The sequence below is a fragment of the Crocuta crocuta genome, unplaced genomic scaffold (assembly GCF_008692635.1).
Source record: "Crocuta crocuta isolate KB4526 unplaced genomic scaffold, BGI_CrCroc_1.0 scaffold408, whole genome shotgun sequence".
NCBI classification, from domain to species: Eukaryota; Metazoa; Chordata; class Mammalia; order Carnivora; family Hyaenidae; genus Crocuta; species Crocuta crocuta.
This window is the reverse complement of record NW_027527444.1, coordinates 5,213,130-5,232,574: the sequence shown is the minus strand read 5'-3', so window position 1 is coordinate 5,232,574 and position 19,445 is coordinate 5,213,130. Positions and strand designations below refer to the sequence as shown.

Genomic DNA, 19,445 nt, shown 5'->3' with positions numbered 1-19,445 from the left:
CTCTCTTTTCTTTTTGAGAAGCCTGGCTAGAGGTTTGTCAATTTTGTTTATTTTTTCAAAAAATCAACTCTTGGTTTCATTGATCTGTTCAATTGTTTCTTTGGTCTCTATGTTGTTTATTTCTGCTCTGATTTTTACTATATCTCTTCTTTTACTGAGTTTAGGGCGTTCTTGTTGCTCTGCCTCTGTTCCTTTACANCCAGTCTAAAATGAGTTTCTTGTAGACAGCATATAGATGGATTTTCATTTCTGATTTTATTTATTTGAGTTCTGTTTTGTTTCTTGGTAAGTCTAGCTAAGGTTTATCTAGTTTGTTTATCATTTAAAAATCAGCTCTTAGTTTCATTTATCTTTCCTATTGTCTTTTCAGTCTCTATTTCATATACTTCTGTTCTGATCTTTGTCATTTCCTTCCTTCTGATAACTTTCGCCTTCATTTGTGCTTCTTTTTCTAGTTCTTGAATTGTAAAGTTAGATTGTTTATTTGCAATATTTCCTTTTCCTTAATGCAGACATTTATCAGTGTAACTTTCCTCTTAGAACTGTTGTTGCCGTGTCCCACACATACTGCTATACCACATTTCCCTTTCATTTGTCTCAGGATATCTTTTAGTTCATCTTTGACCCATTGGCTATTCAGGAGAATATCATTGAATCTCCATATATTTGTGAATTTCCCAGATTTCTTCTTTTTTTAAAAGTTTTATTTATTTAAATAATCTTCACACCCAACATGGAGCTTGAACTCATGACCCTGAGATCAAGAGTCTTATCCCTTACTGACCGATCCAGCCAGGGGCCCCATCCGGTTTTCTTGTGATTGATTTCTGGTTCCATACCACTGTGATTGGAAAAGATGCTTGATACAATTTCAGTCTTCTTGAATTTATTAAGACTTGTGTGTGGCCTATCATATATTTGTCCTGGAGAATGTTCCATATGCGCTCGCGAAGAATGTGTATTCTGCTAATGGGTGGAATGTTCGTTATGTAACTGTTAGTCCTTCTGGTCCCTGCTGTTATTACTTTGCTTTCTGTTTTCCCTTCAGGTATGTTAATATTTGCTTTATGTAATTAGAGGCTTCTATGTTGGATACATAAATACTTACAAATGTTGTGTACTCTTGATGAATTGACTCCTTTATTATTATATAATTATCTCTTTTGTCTCTTGTTACAATCTTTGGCTTAAAGTGTTTTCTCTAACATAAGCTTATCTACACTTGCTTTCCTCTGGTTTCCCTTTTCATGGAATATCTGTCTTTATCCCTTCACATTAAGTCTGTCAGTGTCCTTAATGCAGAAGTGAGCCTCTTATAGACTGCATAGAGTTGAGTATTGTTATTTTTTCTTTTTTTTTCCTATCCATTCAGCCACACTATGTCTTTTGATTGGAGTTTTTAATCCATTTACATTTAAAGTAATTACTGATACATATGGACTTCATATTGCCATTTAGTAAATTGTTTTCTAATTGTTTGGTGATTCCTTTGTTCTTTTCTCTTTCTCTATTCCCTTATGGTTTGATAATTTTCTGTAGTAGTATGCTTTGATTTCTTTCTCTTTCTTTTGTGTATGTATTATAGGCTTTTGCTTTGTGGTTACTATTAGGCTTACATAAAATATCTTACATTTATAACAGACTATTTCAAGCTGATAACAACTTTGAATGCATACAAAGCTCTACATTTTTGTACTACCTTCCTCATTTTATTTTTTTTGATGTCAATATTCTTTTTATGTAACTAATCCTAAGACATCATGTACTTAGATTTGTATTAAGCTGTTGGCATTTTTTTCCCAAAAACTTAGAGAATCATACTTATGGTGAGAAGTACAGTCTCATCTTGACGTTAAAAACAAGTTGTTTGAATACAACAGTTTTTTACCAATTGTTGCTGGTTTTTTTGTTTGTTTTTTGTTTTTTTTTTTTTACCAGTGAAGAGTTGGTGGTTGTCAACAACTTGACTAATAAGAATAATTCAGGATTACTGCACCTCCAGATGAATCTGCACATGGTCTATAAGCTGTGGGCTCAGCAGCCAGAGCAATTCAGTTTGGTTGCTCAAATTACCCTGAGTTCATTCACTCATTCATTCTTTGAAAACCATTGGGCTTTACTTTTCTGCATGGAAAAAAAGGTGATACTGAATCAAAGTTGGGATTTTTGAGTCATGGCAGCTCCTTTCTCATTTCCCCTTATCAGAAATGCCTTTTGTCTGCATTGGGGAAAATTCCTAAGTTAGCAAAAATTTAACTGGCTTATAAATTATTTAAATAGGACAAGCATCAGTATTTGTTATAACAATACTGGGATGGCTAGAATAATTGGGGAATCCTATGAAAACATCATTTTACCCAGTGTTTTCAAATATCATCTCATCAAAAAAGTTTGTATCAAAGTTGCCCGATACCACTTTGCAGTCCATCCATCATTTGTTTCCCTACTTTCGGTGAATTTTTGATTGAATAGGAAAATGTCCAAAATCAGGAAGTAAAGCAGCAGAAGTGCAAACGATCACTCTTGAACATAGTGTCCTAGACATGAGTGTGTGGTTAGCGGGGCTATTGGGCCAGAGGGAAGATACAGTAACACTGTCGCAGAGATAAGACATGAGATATTATAGGTACAGACACTCCTCACAGGTAAGGATGCAGCCGTTACCTGGACATCCCCCAGTTCGCAATGTACCTGAGGAGTAACACTTAGGTTTGGGGATTTACTAGTGACATGACTTGGGCGTGAATTTAATTTTTCTAGTCTCAGTTTCCACTCCTTTATTTTTATCTTTATTATTTTTTTTATTTTGAGAGAGAAAGAGACAGTGCGAGCGGGGAAGGGGACAGAGAGAGAGGAAGAGAGAGGAGAGAGAAAGAATCCTAAGCAGGCTCTGTGCTGTCAGTGCAGAGCCGGGACTTGGGGCCCCAACTCCTGAACAGTGGGTCACAACATAAGCTGAAACCAAGAATTGGACGCTTAACCGACTGACCCACTCAGGGTTCCTTCCACTCCTTTAAAATGAGGCTCACGGCAGTACCTTCCTCATGGGTCTGATGCGATCACTAAGTAAGACTGTTGTGTGGAGTCCCAGCCCTGTGGCGAGCATCAGGGACACCTTTGAGGGCTTCTGCTACTCCTAACATTTCCGACCTGTAAGTTATTTTCACTATTCTTAGGGTGGATCGCCACAACTTCCTCACCATTGAACACATTCAGGTTTTCTAATTTTCCATCTGTCCCCTCATTCCCGTGATGATGTCAGGGCACTGCGGAAGTCCACAGTGCTGTGTGTGGCATTGTGAGGCCATCATGGAAAACGGGGTTACTGTTGGCTTCTCTTACGGGCTTCCCAGCAGGTGAATGGAGCGACTGCCTCAGATTTCCCCTATTTTACCTGTTTAGTAGGTCCTCAGGAGCATCCGGCTTCAAGATGAGTCCACAGTAGCATTAACAAGCCGTCGTGCTTCACCATGAAAAAGCAGTAGAGGAGATACCGTCTTGCTTTCAAAAACCCCCTCCACTACTAGATGTCAAGGCAGGCAGTGAGGACCCGGGCTGCAGGCACTGCTGGCGCCTCTCGCTCACGGGAGCATTGGGTGTTCAGGTAATCAGGGTGACAGCTGTCACAGACACACAGATGAAATTGCACGTGCCATATCCGTCCATTGATTTCTGAGATTAACTCCAACTGCTTTCTAAGGAAGTTCAGACCATGAAATGACAGAAGATGGCCATGTATTTTAAAAATAAAATAGAAATAACTGCATGGTCATTTTGAGTACAATCAGCACCATCTTATTGGTCTCACTATTGACCGGACCCTCTATTGTCATAAGCCCCTGGTGAGGCGGGAGGGGCTGTGGTGTTCATCACATGGTCTGCGTAAGCCGAGGCCTCACTCGCGGAGGTGAGGGGTTCAGAAACATATTCTGGGCTGGCAGATTTCATCATTATCTTCAAGGCTATTGTAAATAATCTTGTTATGGATAAAAGTGTTAGTTTTCTGCATTGAGGGGTGAAGAATGTATGGTCAGGAGATGGTCCTGAGGCTAAAGTGAGACTGGAACTCACAATAGAAGCCCCTGGGCTCCCTGTCATATCATGTCACCCTTTGGTTTAAAGAGGCTACAGCACGGAATTCGTGGAATCGGCAGCAAACTTGGTTGGGAAGTCGGTTTATGTTCGGCCTGGGGCAGTGGGCTTCGAAGGTACAGAAAAGGAGATGTGGTTGGTGCCTCACTGAGCCCGCAGTGTGTGAGGGGGATTGGATTAACACATGTGAAGTAATTAAGAGAACTTCTATAATAAATGGTGAGCTGGGTGCTTCTGAATCAAAGCAGGGTGAGTTTTAGGAAGGGGAGGCCTCACAGGCCCCCTGGTCAGCGTTGGTGGGGCCTTGCTGGTGGCCAGGATCAGGGGAGGAAGCGCCACGTGGCTGGTGGGCGTGGGGCCTACGAGGGGCTGAGGGAGGGGTGGCTGGGCCAGCTGGGGCTGAGCGTCATGGGAGGGAGGGGAGCCACTGGGCAGGCAAGTGGCCCAGGGAGTGTCGATCCAGGAGTGTATGTCATCACGACAACCATCGCAGGTTTTAGGACCATTGCTCCTCCTGACGAGCAAGTCAGCATGTGTGTATTTGCAGGCCTGTTGCACTGTGTTGCACACAGGTCCCCGTGCAGGTCCCTCTTGTTGTGCCTACAGGTGTGTGCACATTTGGGGAGTCGAGTGTGTGTGTGTGTGCAGGTACCTGTGTACATGCAGGTGTGTGCCTGTGCAGTTGTGTGAGTACAGGTGTGTGCGTGTGCATGTGCATGCAGCCGGGGGGAGTCCTTACTGTCTCATCAGACTCCTCCTCTCCCTGAGGAGTCCATTGTGTGTGTGTGTATGCAGGTGTGTGTGTGCAGGTGTGTGCTCAGGTAGGTGTATGAGTGCAGGTGTGAGCGCAGGTGTGTGTGCAGGTAGGTATATGAGTGCAGGTGTTTGCACAGGTGTGTGTGCAGGTGTGTGCGCAGGTGTTTGAGTGGAGGTGTGAGCGCAGGTGTGTGTGTGTGCAGGTGTGAGCGCAGGTGTGAGTGCAGGTGTGAGCGCAGGTGTGTGCGCAGGTAGGTATATGAGTGCAGGTGTTTGCGCAGGTGTGTGTGCAGGTGTGTGCGCAGGTGTTTGAGTGCAGGTGTGAGCGCAGGTGTGTGTGTGTGCAGGTGTGAGCGCAGGTGTGAGTGCAGGTGTGTGCGCAGGTAGGTGTATGAGTGCAGGTGTGAGCGCAGGTGTGAGTGCAGGTGTGAGTGCAGGTGTGAGTGCAGGTGTGTGCGTGCAGCCCGGGGGAGTGCTTTCCGTGTCCTCAGACGCCTCCTCTCCCGGGCCCTGTGGAGCTACGTCGCTTGCCCACGCTCCCTGCAGGGCCAGGACAGTGTCCTCGGCGGTGCGCAGGCACACTTGCAGGCAAAGCGTGTTCTGAGAGGTCACAAGGAGAAGGATGGTCCTGGCCACCTGGCCTGGGCTGCCGGCCCCACGTGGGGCATGAAGGAGTGGGGCAGCGAGCTGGGTGGGGCCCCGGGGGCACTGTCACCGCACGCGGCATCAGACTGAGCTTCGTATTCCTACCTCTGTCCCTAGTGACGTCGCCTCACGGCCCGTTTCCGACTGGCATTCAACTTGGCCGCGTGCCTGCCGCTGCCCCTTGAAACGAAGCACCTCGCTGGCCGTATACGTGTGTCCCTGTCGTCCGTTTAGGCTCTCTGAGATCTACGGGTGCCGGGCGGAGACCCGGGTTCCGCCCGTTCCTGCACGCACGCACAGGGAGCCCGCTGGGGGAAGGGCTCCCGCGTTGCCGCAACCTCAGTCCCTTCGCCTCCGTCCTGAGGGTCGGTGGGGGACGTCCAGGAGGAGGCGTGGGCAGTGAGTGGAGGGGAGTGTGGCCAGTCAGCAGCAGCCAGCATGCGCACGCGTCCCTAGGGCTGCCACCCAAGTGCGTTTCCGGGGTCTCAGCCCAGCGCCCTGGGGCGTGTTCTGGCAGCTTCTGTGGGTGTTTCCCAGCTGGGAGCCCCTGTGCACGCGGGGCAGCCCTTTCCGGCTGTGGCCTTCAGGGCTGCCTCCTTGCCTGTCCCCAGGAGGACCCTGTCCTCCCTGTCTCTGCGACAAGCTCTTGGCTTCCTGTCTGCGGATGTAAAGTCTGCTGGGTTACTTTTGCACGTTCTGTTCCACCTGCTGGAATTCTCGTGTTACAACTCTGGAGTTTTTGACAAGTGGGAGACTTCCTCCATCCCACCCTCTCCCTCAACACCTTTGTGGGGAACACAGGTAGCCAGTCGCCGTCCAGGCAGGTGGGGTGACACTAGCTCTGGTCCCGAAGTGTGGCTTCCCCTCCCGCTCGCACTGGTGACCTGAGCGTGACCTCATTCGTCTCTGCCGTGTGACAGAGCGGAGCAGCTCAGGCCGTGTTCTCTGGGACAGGCGGTCACCAAAGCAGCATTTATCGGACTTTCCTCGACACCACCTTTTGGACACTGGCCTCCCCAGTGCCCTTTGCAGGCTGGAGGGTGCGTCGGGACCCGGCACACAGCGCGTCCCTTCTTGGGGCACAGGCAGTGGACTGGGCAGGAGAGGAAGGCGGGAGGCCCTCCTGTTTCGAGGACAATCAGTTATTTTTTATTGTAAAATGGTGCAGAAAACCAGAAGCCACTGACCACAAACAGTCCATGGCTCTCCCTGGAGACACAGGTGGAGACAGGTGTGCTCCTGTGGATCCAGGGAGGCACGCGGGTCGGTTTCCACAAGGAGTCACCCCAGAAGTGTGTCGGTGAGGCTGCGATTAGGCTGTCGGTGATCTGGGGCCCCAGGCTGGAATGTGGCGCAAGTTTTAAGGGGCTTGGTTTCCAGGGTACCTTTGCCGGCCAGGTGGGACGCCTTTAACGACGTGCACCCTAACCTTCTGACATTTTCCTGGGTATTCAGTCGTCTGTGCCGTTAACACATCCGTCATACCTGCTGGGTCGGGGAGCGGGGGGCCGTGGGGGGCAGAGCACCAGCGGTTTGTGACACGGGGCCCGGTCCTGGGTGGAGTCTGGCCTCGGGGACGTGGCCTCTGTGGTCAGGGGGCCTCATCAAAGCCGGTCTCTCCATTCTGCGGATACTCGTTGGCTGCACGTCCTGCGCGGGGCGTCGGAGGGCCTGGTCCCAGGAGGAGCGGCCGCCTGAGCGCCCAGAGGAATGGCGGCAGCCGAGCTGTGCCTCCAGGCCCCGCTCGTGTCACTGGTGCGCACGGCCCGGGGCACGGCGTTGTGCGGCTGTCCTTTCTCTAGAGCCTGACCTCTAACGAACACACCTTTCTGGCATGGCTGCCCCCTGTTCTTGAGCAGGAGCCCGTCGTCGAGTCTGCACGCGCCCCCACGGCCTCTCCCCAGCGCGGCGCGGAGTCCCGGCAGACTGTGTTTGCACGCAGACCTTCCTGGGGCTCTGGGCTCCAGCCTGCAGCTCCAGGTGGACCCCTTCCCCAGCTGGCGTCCTCCCTCCCGGCGGGCCTGCGACGTGGGGTCTGATGTCCCCAGGGGGTTTCTAAATGGGGTGGGGTCACGAGGTGCAAGGGTGCACTTCCACACCACGTGCACACAAATGAAAACGAACCTTTATCTTAAAGCACAACGTGAAACGCCCCTGTGTGCTCGGAGGTTTGGAGGACTTGTCTGTCCTTCACAGAAGGGTCCGCAGCCCCGGGGACCACTCACTTGCTCGGGAAGTAGGGTGGAGGGCAGAACAGCACCCTGGGAGGTCACAAGGGATCTAGAATAAGCGGGTGAGGTGTGGGGAGCAGGCCTGGCGCCACCGGCAGAAACTGGCCTCTGCAGGCGGTCCCGCTCCTGGCCCCGCCGAGGCAAGGCGGAAGGGGGCGGCTCGGCGCCGTGGCTCAGTGCCAGCCTCCCCCTGGGGGGCTTGCACGGGAAACCCCAGGGCATTTGCGGGGCCAACCAGAGCCTCCCAACCTGGGCTCACTTCTCTGTCTCCACTTGAGTCCTCAGGGAGTCCTCAGCCCCTCTGCCAACTCCTGTCCCCAGCGATCTGTCCCCGGGGAACCCACCTGCTCACCGGCACTGGCCCTGTCTTCTCTCGTACGGCTCTGGGCTGCAGTGCACACTCACCCCCCACCAGGGTGCTGTTTGGGCTCTGCTGTGATGTGTCCAGGGCGGAATTCCCCACGTTTCCTTCCAGTGGCTTCTCCATCTCACAGGCTCCCGGATCACCTCCGGGTGTTGACGTACCCCCCGCCCCCCCCGTCACCTCTCGCAAGCTTGCAGGCCCCACCTGCTCCCTGCACCCCATCAGCCCTTGGAGCCGCAGGAACCTGGATGCATCCGGACTCGTCTCTGTGTGTGTCCTTTCCATGCGAGGATCCCGGGGACGCTGTGCTAGGGGCACCCTGCTGACCTCATCTCCGCATGGTGGTCGGCCGTGACCTCTGTCCACACAGGGTCACATCTGCGTCTCTGGCTGGAGGAACGTGTGGAGTGGGGATGACACAATCAGATGCACAGTTTGTCTCCGACTGGTGTGCCACCCGCCCACGACCCCGGGAGGGCAGGGCCCGCCTGCTCACGGCTGCCCCAGCCGGTCTTCCGCACGTTTGCCGAGGGGGAGGGTGGTCAGCCGGGTTGAAACCCTTTACTGCACAGCAGTTCTTACAGGGCAGTGTAACGGATATTCTCGGAAATGCTGCTAATAGGGTTTCACAGGCAAGAAGTGAGTTCCGAAGCCGTGTGCTGGGATTCAGGACGTGTAATTGGAACTCTGGGCTCCTTGGTGACTGTGGAACCCGCCCTCCTGTGGGCCTGGGGCACGTCGTCCCGGAGCGCACATGCATCTGTCTCACTTCACCTTTGAGTGTGGCCCACTCACATATCTGTCATTAGCACATCACTCATTGTAGAAACAAGTACATTTAAAAAATGCATGTTTCCTTTGTATGTCTGATGCCCATCCTGAAATGTGATTTTCAGCGTCTACCTCCCCTCCATCTCCCATCTCTTCTCTTCTTCTCGTCCGCCCTCCCCTCCCACCCTCCCTATTATATTTTTTATTGAAGGCTGAGATGAGCCGTCACTGCATCATGGGCCCATTACGCTTCTAACAATTCCATTTGCACTGTATTGTTTGTCTCATTGCCGGGAAATTCGGGCGATTCATCATGCCTGAAGACGCACCTGATCCCGGCTGCCCTGAGAGCCTGGCCACTGTGTGACGGGAATCCCGCAGGCACCACGGTGGGGGCGCGGGGGGACGTGTGGCTTCTCAAGTGTTGATGAGTTCCATTTTGTAACGCTGCCCCCCGCTCTCCTCCACAGCCCCCTGAGCCCAGAAAAGGGGAAGGAGCTGATGGAGGACGTGGCGCGACTCCTGGAGGTGCCGATGAGCGTCTTCACAGACATCGTGTGAGTGTCGGGTGCGGGGGCCCTGGGGTTATTCTCTGCTCGCATCAGGTTCCATTCCATAAATTGGTTTGCAGGGGAGAGAACTGTGTGCCTGGGGTTCTTGTTAATTATATCAGAGAGAAACAGCTCAGGAAAGAAATGGAAGGGAAATTCCAGGTGGGTTTGGTAAGTTATTTAAGCACAGAACAAACTGGAGTGTAATTGTAAAAATTATAATCTCCTGGAAGGGCAGGGCCCCCGGGGCCATGGTTCTCAGCCCTGCTGCACCTAGAATTACCTGGAAGGCTCTAGAACATTCTCAAGCTTGTGCCAGGGGATGGCACGTGTCCATGAAAAGTCAGCACTTATTGAGTACCTACAGTGTACAGACCCTGCCGTGTACTCACTGCACCAAGGGCAAGAGCTGGGCCATCCCAGTGCCATCAGTGGGCCAGCTGGGGACTGGGGTGCTCGCACGTGTCCGCAGTGCGGGGCAGCCGTGTCCAGGTTTCTGGGGGACTGCACGGAATGGGGCACGGGGACCTCGAAAAGGAACAAATGGAGGAGGTGAGAGCAGGTGTGGACAGACCATCGTGTTCCGGCTGGGGGGGGTCTGGGCTGGAGGTCAGTTCAGAAGCAGCGTCAGGATGCAGCAGTGTGTGTGCCATGAGCCACTAAGGCCTGGAAATAAAGGGCTCAGCTGAGTCACGTGTGGATACGAACGGCTGGCGCTGGGCCTTCAGTCCCGGAAATACAGTTCCTCTGACCGTCCGCCAGTCTCTACTCTGCGGGGCGTTCCAGGATCCTTACCTGCCGCTGCAATTCGTTCTGAAGCTCATCACACTTATTGTGAGTGAGGAGCCAGAAGTTGGGAGGAGGGGCCAAGGCCAAGTCCCGGTCTTAACGGTAAGCAGAGATTCACTTCACGGGGCTCCTTGCAGCCGATGACAGTCCAGCCCGTTCTCTCCAGCTGACGAGGGCTCTTGTACCGTCTCCACACCAGCGGACAGGACCGTCCACAAGATGCAACATTTCGATCAGGATCTGCGAGCGCCAGGCCACAGGTGTGGCAGAGAGCGTGGCATTTCAGCAGAAACAGACTCACAGCAGAGCTGCGGAAGGTCCCCGCCTGGTTCGGGGGGACCAAGGGGCAGAGGCTGTGAGGTCTGGGGTGGGGGCGCCTGACGGGACGGGCGAGGTGCCTGCAAGCCGGGGGCTGTGTGCACGCGAACAGGAAGGGCAGCTCAGGCCCTCGTGAGGAGGGCGGCTCTGCTCCTCTGTGCTGGGAAGCCACCGGAGAGCTTTCGTCAGGAGAGCGTGTCTAGCCGTGTTCACGGTGGGTTACAGGGACACGGCGGAGGCCCAAGTGACTTGGGGCCACCGAGGTTTCTAGGTGAGGGGTGGTGATGCCCACCCCATCCCGGGTGGGGTTTGAGCCGTAGAGAGGAAATCGTGAACATGAGCCACCGTGTCTGCTAAAACCAGCGCCGGCCCTCGGGGGCAGCTTTCATCCCCGCCTGGCGCCTCCCGGGCCCTTTGGAATTGTCCTTTGTCAGAGCACATCGCGTCCCACACAGGCTCCCATGACAGCTCTGCGCAGGTGTGTGGGCACTGCCCGTCTGCATGCAGCCCTGCAGGAGGCGTGAGCTGCCCAATCGGGAGCACAGTGTGAGCACAGCCCAGGGAGGCGGGCACCGGCCCTTGGCCCCCCGCATGGTCTCCACAGGCTGCAGGGAGAGCCAGTCCTGACTGGGTGGTGCTGACCACTCCCTTCAAGGAGGCAGATGGAGATTCCGGGACACGTGGGCCTGTCCCTGCCCGCACCCAACACGTGGCTGGCCGTTTTCGGTCTTCACCACCAGACCCCAAGGTCAAGGGCCACAGCAGTCACTGACACAGGTTCACGTGAGGCACCTGGCGTGGCCGTGGACATGCGTCCCATAACAGGGGCATCTGGGTGGCTCAGTCGGTTAAGCGTCCCACTCTTGACATCTGCTCAGGTCATGATCTCACGGTTCGTGGGTTCAAGCCCTGTGTTGGGCTCTGCGCTGAGAGTACAGAGGCTGCTGGGGATTCTCTCTCTCTCTGCCCCTCCCCTGCATGTGTGCACTCTCTTTCTCTCTCTCAAATTAAATAAACTTTATTTTTAAAAAACAACAAATTAAAAAAATAAAAATAAATAAATTTGAATGCCCCCACACAGACTAAGGGGTTGCATGGGGCAGGCCTGGCGTCTACACGCCCCCAGCTGCAGCGGGGCCTCCCCCTGCCCACAGGAAGGGGGTGTGGGGCTCGGCCCGTGCTTCCTTCGGCCCTGCAAGTTCACCTGATGGGTGCCAGGCTCCTGTGCTGTTGAGGGAATAAAGGAACGCGTGGGCGCCTCCGTCATTGCCATTGAGGACGTCCCGAGAGCAGCCGGAGGGCGGGAAATAACAGGAAAAGTTGGAATCTCCCGGAGGACGTGGCAGGAGCGGCCGGGTGGCCTGCGCACTTGGAGAGGGTTATCCCAGCTCGGGCCACTACTGAGAAAATTAGACCAAAAACGTAATCACATGGAGAGACTTTAGGGTAGAACTTCGTCTGGCCGGGGGACTGAATGTACTGAATTTTCATTATTTCCCTCTGCCTTCCTGGTAGTTGTGCACCAGGCAGAGGGCAGAGGTCCCCTCACTGGGGGGACTTTGTGTTCCCTGGAGACTTTGCCCCCACCTGCCACTGCTGGGTGAGAAGCCGGGGCGTGTCTGCGTCGTGACCCAGGAAGGGCGCTGCTGAGGAGGTGGGGGCGGGCGGGGGGTATCCTCAGGACACATGGGAGCACGGTGGGCCGGGTGCCCAGGGCCCACCGCTGAGGAGGGGCGCAGCGCCTGGGCCAGGCCGGAGGCCCCCCTGGCAGCCTGCCTCATCGCCCCGCCCCGGGCGCAGACCCCAGCGGACCAGCCCACTGAGCAGCGCAGGACTGAGGCGGCTGCTCATGACATCCCCACGACGTGCATAGGCAGCCACGGTTTGGAGTCCCCTCCTGGACAGAACATACGTGGTTTCCAGGGTCGAGAAGGATGTTTAGCCCTGGGTACAGTCCAGAGGCCACGTCCCCAGCTTCTACATTGCCCACGTGCCGCCTCGCTTTCTCCGCATCCTCAGTGAGGTGGTCTGCTTCTAGGAGGGCCTGGGGGAGGCTGCGCGAGGGCCAGGGGCCAGGGCGAGGCCAGGCGGACTCGGGGACCAGGGGGCTCCTGCTGGGGGGTGTCTGGGGGGACATGTGATTGGGGGGTGTCCTGCGTGGACGTCTGCTGGAAGCTGGCTGTAGCCCCTCTGGCCCAGGCCTGTACCCTGGGTCTGCTCCTCACTTCGGGTCTCAGTCCTTCCCATGCAAAGCCCTTTCGTGCTGGAGGAGGCTTGGGGCACAGAGGGCTTCCAGGGAGCACCTTCTGGCCAAGCTGGTGGCCAGCCCAGATCTTTTGTAANGGGGGGGGGGGGGGGGGGGTTGCTTCCTGTGTCCTCTGGAGCCAAATCTGACACCACCGTCTTCTCTTTAAGCCCTCGGGAGTCTGGTGTGTGGCTGTCTAGTCCTTCCCTGTGCCTGGAGCTGTCCCCAGCCTCCCCTGCCGCCGAGAGAGCTCATGCTTCAAATCCCAAGCCGGGCCTCCTGGTGCCAGAGCGATCCCTGCGGTTCACGTCTGTGCCACACCTCTGGGTCTTCACTTACTGTGTGTGTGCACACAAGTGTGTGCTGTGAACGCCGCCGCCCCCGAGCGGTGCGTACGTGACCCAGCACAGTGGAGGCCTCAGGAGGGGCCGCTGCCTGGCCTTGGCCGCTGCTCTTCCAGGAGAGGAAGAGGGGCCGCCGCCCAAGCTGGCGCTTGCAGAGATGTCTACATTTTCATGGAAGTACCAGTTATACTTAATATGTTTTCTTAATGGTTATGTAGCTGTCAAATAAATTCCATTATTTCTTATTCCATCATTAGAGACCATTAAAACGCATTAGCATGCTGATGTAATTATGCCAGCAGACACGCGGCGGCCTCAGTCACGATTTTATAATCTAATCACGGCTGTCCACACGGTGCTGATGGATGCGCAGGCTGCCTTCCCCAGCGCCGTCAGGTGGGCGGTGCCGCGGGACCGATACAAAGGAGACTTCTGGTCGGGTGGGGACTGCCGTGGGCGCTCCTCCTGAGGGGCTCCTCCTGAGCCTTCCGATCAGTCCTGAGAACTCGCATCAGCCGAGGGCACCGCGGGAGGACAGCCTAATTCTGCGATCAATCTTCCTGTGTTCTCCTGATGCAAGACGCGGTTTAGTTTCCCATCTGTGTGATTTACTGAATTGATGAAAATACAGTGCTTTTCTTTTTCAAGACAGCTCCTGGAGTGCCGCGGTGGGAACTCCCCGCACTGACACTTTTCATTAGGGTCCCCTTGCCCAGGGCGGGGCGAGGGTGTCCAGGAGGTCGAGGCTGTGCGTCCAAGTGATGCCGAGGCCCACTTCGTCCCTCCTTCCCAGGCCTCACACCCCCACCCGCTCCCGCACCTCCCTCCACGGGTGCGAGAAGCGTGGGGGTTGTTTCCTGGGGCAGAACTGCATTTATTTGGCTCCTGTCTTGTCTCTCTGATTTATGGAGACATTGAAGACGAAGTTGGAGAAAGGGTCAGAGTGGCCTTCAGCTCACTGGGCTGGCCCCTTTGGCCTGTAGCCCAAGTGATGACAAAGCCATGGATAATTTGGGCATGTGCCAGAGCACTGCAAATTAACAGTGACAAAGACCGTGCTTGGGGTCGACAACATGGCTCACAGCCAAGAGCCTCCAGCAATAAAACCTGGAGCCGTACAAGAGCCTTGCGTACGTGGAGGCCGCACCCCTACTTACTGTGTCCCCTGCCCACACGCTCTGGTGCTCACAGGTGGATGCCATCACCTTGCTCCACCCGGGTCCAGGATTTCTTCAGTGATGCCCCCTTAGCGGGCAGAGCAGGAGGGGCCTAATGTTCGGGACCGTCTTCCATGCCCTGCGCACACCTTGCAGATGGCGGAGGTCTGGCCGAGAGGCTAGAGCAGCTACCCTGTGGGCTCAAGGGAGTGTCACCCAGTGACAAGACTGCCCCAGCCCTGTCTGCAGACCGAGGATGGGACCGAGGGAGAGAGTATCGGTTCCGCCTGAGTGAAGGGTGGTCCTTCCTCATTGTAAGTGAATCTCTAGGCTTTGGGTGATGGTGTTTGTATTTAAAGTATTGGTTGAGCCCCTTTCCTGTTGGGAAATGGCGTCTCATCTTAGGAGCAGGTTAAGTTACTTAGCTTTTTAAACCTCAGCTTCCCTACCTGTAAATGTGGATGGTCAGCACGTGGTGTGGGCTGTGACATGGGTCCTGCTCTCGGGACCCCCCCCCCCTTCAGGGTTCTTCCGGTGCTGTCCTGAAAGTCTTCCTACATTACTCTTCGACAGGGGCCCCGCCATCTCCCTTCTGCACTGGACCCCCAGAAATTGCATAACCAGCTCTAAGGCTGGTGGGATCTCTGCAGAGATCCTGTGAGAGAGCCCAGAGCCAAGAGCACATTCGGCACTGCCTGCTGTGCAGGCACTCGGCTGGGCCCAGCCTGTACCGTTTCGCTGGTATCGTGTCGCTGTTATGAAGCTACTGTAACGGCTAACTGTGAACAGGTTCGATTGTCAAGAGTCACCTTGCCCCAGGCTTGCACGGACCCCCAGCGTGTGGCGTGCTGGGTGGGTGGCGGAATTGTGTGTTGGACTGGACGTCCCAGTATTTAGGGCTCGAAGAGACACTGTGGTTCTTCATAATAATCCCTTGATCTACAAGAGTTGGGTCTTCATCGCTCCCAGGAGACTGCTGTCCTTGAGGGCAGGGACGGGGCCTGTTACTCTGCGATGTATCTTCAGAGCCTAGGACAGTGTTGGGCGCCTACCAGCTGCTCAGCATTTGCTCAGTGACTGACTGAATGACTGACTGACTGAATGAATGAGTCAACCTGGCCTGAGTTCTGTGTCTGTCTTTCCACTGCCTGAAGGTGTTCGGCGAGCTACTTAAGCTCGCGCGCCTCTGCTTGCTCATCTGTAGGATGGGTGTCACGGCGCCTGCGCAAGAGCTGTTGGAGGGGTGAGTGCTAAGTGTGTGCAGACACGTGGCACTCAGTAGAGGGTAGTGCTCCCTGTATAATACGCCATGAAGATAAAATGTCGTTTAAAACAAGAAATATGTGAGCACATGAAAAACTTATATTTATACTGAAATAAAATGAAACACCATGGTAAAATATAAATTTTATTTATTGCCAGTGCTGCCAGTACTAGAATTCTCTGCTCAGCTTCGTTCTCAGATTTCCCAGGAGAACAAAGTAGAGCTTGTTTTCACTCACCCGCCTCTCTCCTGAGCCCCAGGCACCACGAGCCCGCCGGCGTCCGCATGACTACGGAGGGGGCAGGTCAGGAGGCTCTTCTCCGGCCCCATCCCGAGGGGAGGCCGTAAGGTGTGCCAAGAGTCCTGCCCCTCTCACGCGTGGGGTGACACCATAGGGCAGGACTGAGGGACGCAGTGACGTGCTCCTGGTGGAGACCGGCCGAAGGCTGGGTCACGTCGTGGGTTACAAACCAGAACATGTGTGAAGGCCGGGCTTCAAGCAGCCTGGGTGTCCAGAGTAACAAAAACAAACCAAGAAACAGAAGAGCGAGCCTCAGTGCCAGGAGACGCCCCTGCTGTGGGGCCCGGCAGGCTGGGAACCCCAATTCCCAGGAGGGGGGCTCCTGCCCGGCTTCACTGTGGCTTCAAGGAAGCCTTAGCGGGGGACCTGGGGGGGCTCAGTCAGTTAGGCGTCTGACTTCAGCTCAAGTCATGATCTCAAAGATTCGCTCGAGCCTTGCATCGGACTCTGTGCTGACAGTGCGGAGCCTGCTTGGGATCCTCTGTCTCCCTCTCTCTCTGTCCCTCCCCCACTCGGGTGCACACACGTGCTCTCACCTCCTGTCTCTCTCAAAATAAATAAACAAAAAAGGAAAAAGCTTTAGTCTGAATTTTCAGGTGCTGCTTTGGTTTCTAAATATTTGTCACAGATAATTCACTTATTTATTTGTTTGTTAAATTCATGAATCCTCATGCATTGTGGGAGTCCGGCTGCCATGGAAGATATGTCTCCGGGGCCCTTGGCCTTACAGACATGCAGGATGTGCTCTCCCCAGTCAGACGGGTCCGGCCGGCCATGCGGGCATTGCTGTGGGCATAGTGCAGGTTTCTCGTGACCAAACACATCACCTCTCAGTTGTGGCTGGAAAACAGTACAGTGTTCTGGCAATTAAAAACTAAGCGAATGCTTTAAAAGTCCAAAGGCAAAACATAAATATGGATTAGTCTGTTTTCTTGCACATACTTCATGGGAAGAAAGAGTGTGGGTAAGACATTCCCTAGTGACAGAGAGGAATTCCCAAATTTCACGTGATCACACAGTAATTGCAAATAAGAGACAATCTGTACAATAAAGCAATTGCTCAGCCCTTTAAGAAGATAAAGCATCATCAGCATTATGTTTTGGTGAAGGCTTGTGTTAAATTATCGTGTAATAGTTCTGTATGTCTGTGTTCCCTCAAACAAATAGGAATTGATTCTCTCAGTCTTTCCTCCTTTGTGAGCCCTCAAGTTAGGTATTTTGGAAAGCTGTGGCCTAATGTTTGTGAGGCAGGAATATACACTTGTGCAGAAAGTACGGTAATGGAAAGTGTGCTTTAGGAATATATGTGTGCATTATTTTGCTATTTCATGGAGTTCTAGAATTTTGTAATCTGACATGGATGGAATGAGTTGTGCAAGGGTGCTTTTATAGCAGCCAGACATGGACTCATTTTCTGTTGTTTTTTTTTGTTGTTGTTGTTGTTGATGGCTTGGGATAGTCCCCTACCAAGCTACAGTTAGGGACAGCTGATGAAAAAGACAAAGAAGAAGCTGGTGACCCCCAGAAGCAACTCAGCATCAGTACCAGTGCGAGGGAAAGAGTGTGAGCAACGTGGTTCTGGGCCCGGTAGCCAGGAAAGGATGCTGGTGAAGGCCAGAGTGTGGACAGCAGGGTTTCCGTAGTGTCTGCAAGCCACCGGGAGAGTCCAGGAGTCTCTTTCTCAGTGGTGGCATCAGCACTAAAACTGGACCATTTGGGACTAATCCTTAAAACTCTATGTGTTTTAATTTATTCATCTGTAAAATGAGGGTGTTGCCAGATGAGTTGCTTTGGGTCTAAATTATGCCATTATGTTAGCCCTGCACTCATACACCTGCCTCCGGTGGTGTTCTCGAAGCCGTGGTGCCAGGCAGGCCTCCCCGGCACCTCGGCCTGAAGGCTAGGTGAGAGGCCAGTGTAGGAAGCCCCTCAGGGCCACGTATATGTGTAAAGAAATCTTGCTCTTACGTGGCCCCACACTATGTTCAGTCGGACACAGCAAGTCTCCCAAGTGATTCCAATTTTGTTTGGTAACTTTGGGACCTTTATAGCATTTTGTTTTTAAATTAATAATGAGTAAGACACAGAATGAGCAATTCACAAATGTATAACCTGTAGATGGGAAAAATAATGTAGAAAGATTCTCAAGCAGTCCATAGATAGGATTTTGAGAAAATGTCTCAATGTTTGCATTCATATAGGCACACTCTCTCCCTCTCTTTCTCTCTCTATATTATATATGTGTGTTATATATAATATATATATATACACACATATAAAATCCACCCATCCATCCATCACCCGTCATCCATTCTCCATCCTCCCCCCTCCCTCCCTGCATCCTGTCTATCCATGTTACAGGTTTTACCCCAAATCCAGGATCAAATAGACAAAGAACAGGTCAGTGCATTAAGTCAAGGCAGAGCATGCTATTAAAAACATTTTAATTAGATATTCTATCAAAAGTATTTTTTTTTATTTCTAAAAACTCTTAGGAGATGCGCCAGTTGAAAAGAGCAGCATTTACGTTTGTTAGTTGTAAAGCTTCACCATTGACTTTACAACTACCTGTTGCTGCCACATAAGCTTTGTGATCATCTTTTTATCCCCAGAAGTCGAGAGGATCTAGTCCCTGAGGTTTATATCTCTAAGTACAGAGTTAAGGGCTGTTTAGCCAGCGTCAATAAGGAAAACTATTGTCATGTTGGTTGTCTTTACAGCCTGGTACAAACAGTCCTGTGTCATGTATAACCTGTTGTCACAGGAGAAACAGCACCCACATTAGGTAAGCGAAGTGGAGCCCTCGATTGACGGGAATTTTTGTGGCCCACGTTTTGGACACCGTGTTAGCTGACAAGAAAAGTAAGATCTCGGGGAGTTGCTTGCCTTCCCCATTCTCACCTGAAATAGCGGTCTGAGCATAGGCTGAGGCCAGTGTCTTAGAACTCGTAAGATTCGAGTGTCATGCAGTGAAAATTAACACGTAGAAGCCTCACCTGGCGACTCACGGTTATTAAGAAGCTTCATATGTCAGTATCTTGATATGATAGTGTCAGAGCATTAGATTCTTGTAAAATGTCTTCAGTGATAAAAGTAGGGAAAAAAGGGATTTCTAAAGAGTCCTCGTTTAAAGAAAAGACCATGTAGGCAGAACTCTCACCCCTAACACTCAGGTTAATGGAGGTTTTGTTTGTTTCATTAGCCTTAAATGATAGGACAGGAAATTCTGAAAAACAGTAAGATGTCAGTATTAAAATGCTAGAAGCTACTTCTGTTCCTTGTTAGCATGTTCTGTGACTGTAAAAGAGAGTAATTGTCAATATTAAAATCGATATATAATCATTGTTATAAATGTTATATAATTATATGTTATAAATATATAAACACGTCACCCATGACTAGGCTGTAGCCACTAGGAAGTGTCGAGTGGAAACGCTGCATTTAGAGTCAGGACCACTTGTGTCCACGACAGGGACCCCCGGCTTGGGCAGCCGTGCTGATGTCCCCTTCACCCGTGTGCACGCGCACCGTTTGCTTCAATTGGTTGACGGGAGTTCTAGATCAGTGAGTGCTGCCAGATGTCAGGGAGACACCTTTTCCTTTTCTTCCCAGCCTGA

General features: G+C 52.5%; 1 protein-coding gene across 1 annotated transcript in view; it reads left to right on the top strand.

The window, feature by feature from the left end:
- PTPRN2 (protein tyrosine phosphatase receptor type N2) overlaps positions 1–19,445 on the top strand; it is a 639,986-nt gene that overhangs the window by 246,010 nt on the left and 374,531 nt on the right. Inside the window, exon 10 of the mRNA XM_077761727.1 lies at positions 9,330–9,416. Within this exon, the coding sequence (XP_077617853.1) occupies positions 9,330–9,416 (87 nt within the window). The remainder of the gene's footprint in view (positions 1–9,329; positions 9,417–19,445) is intronic.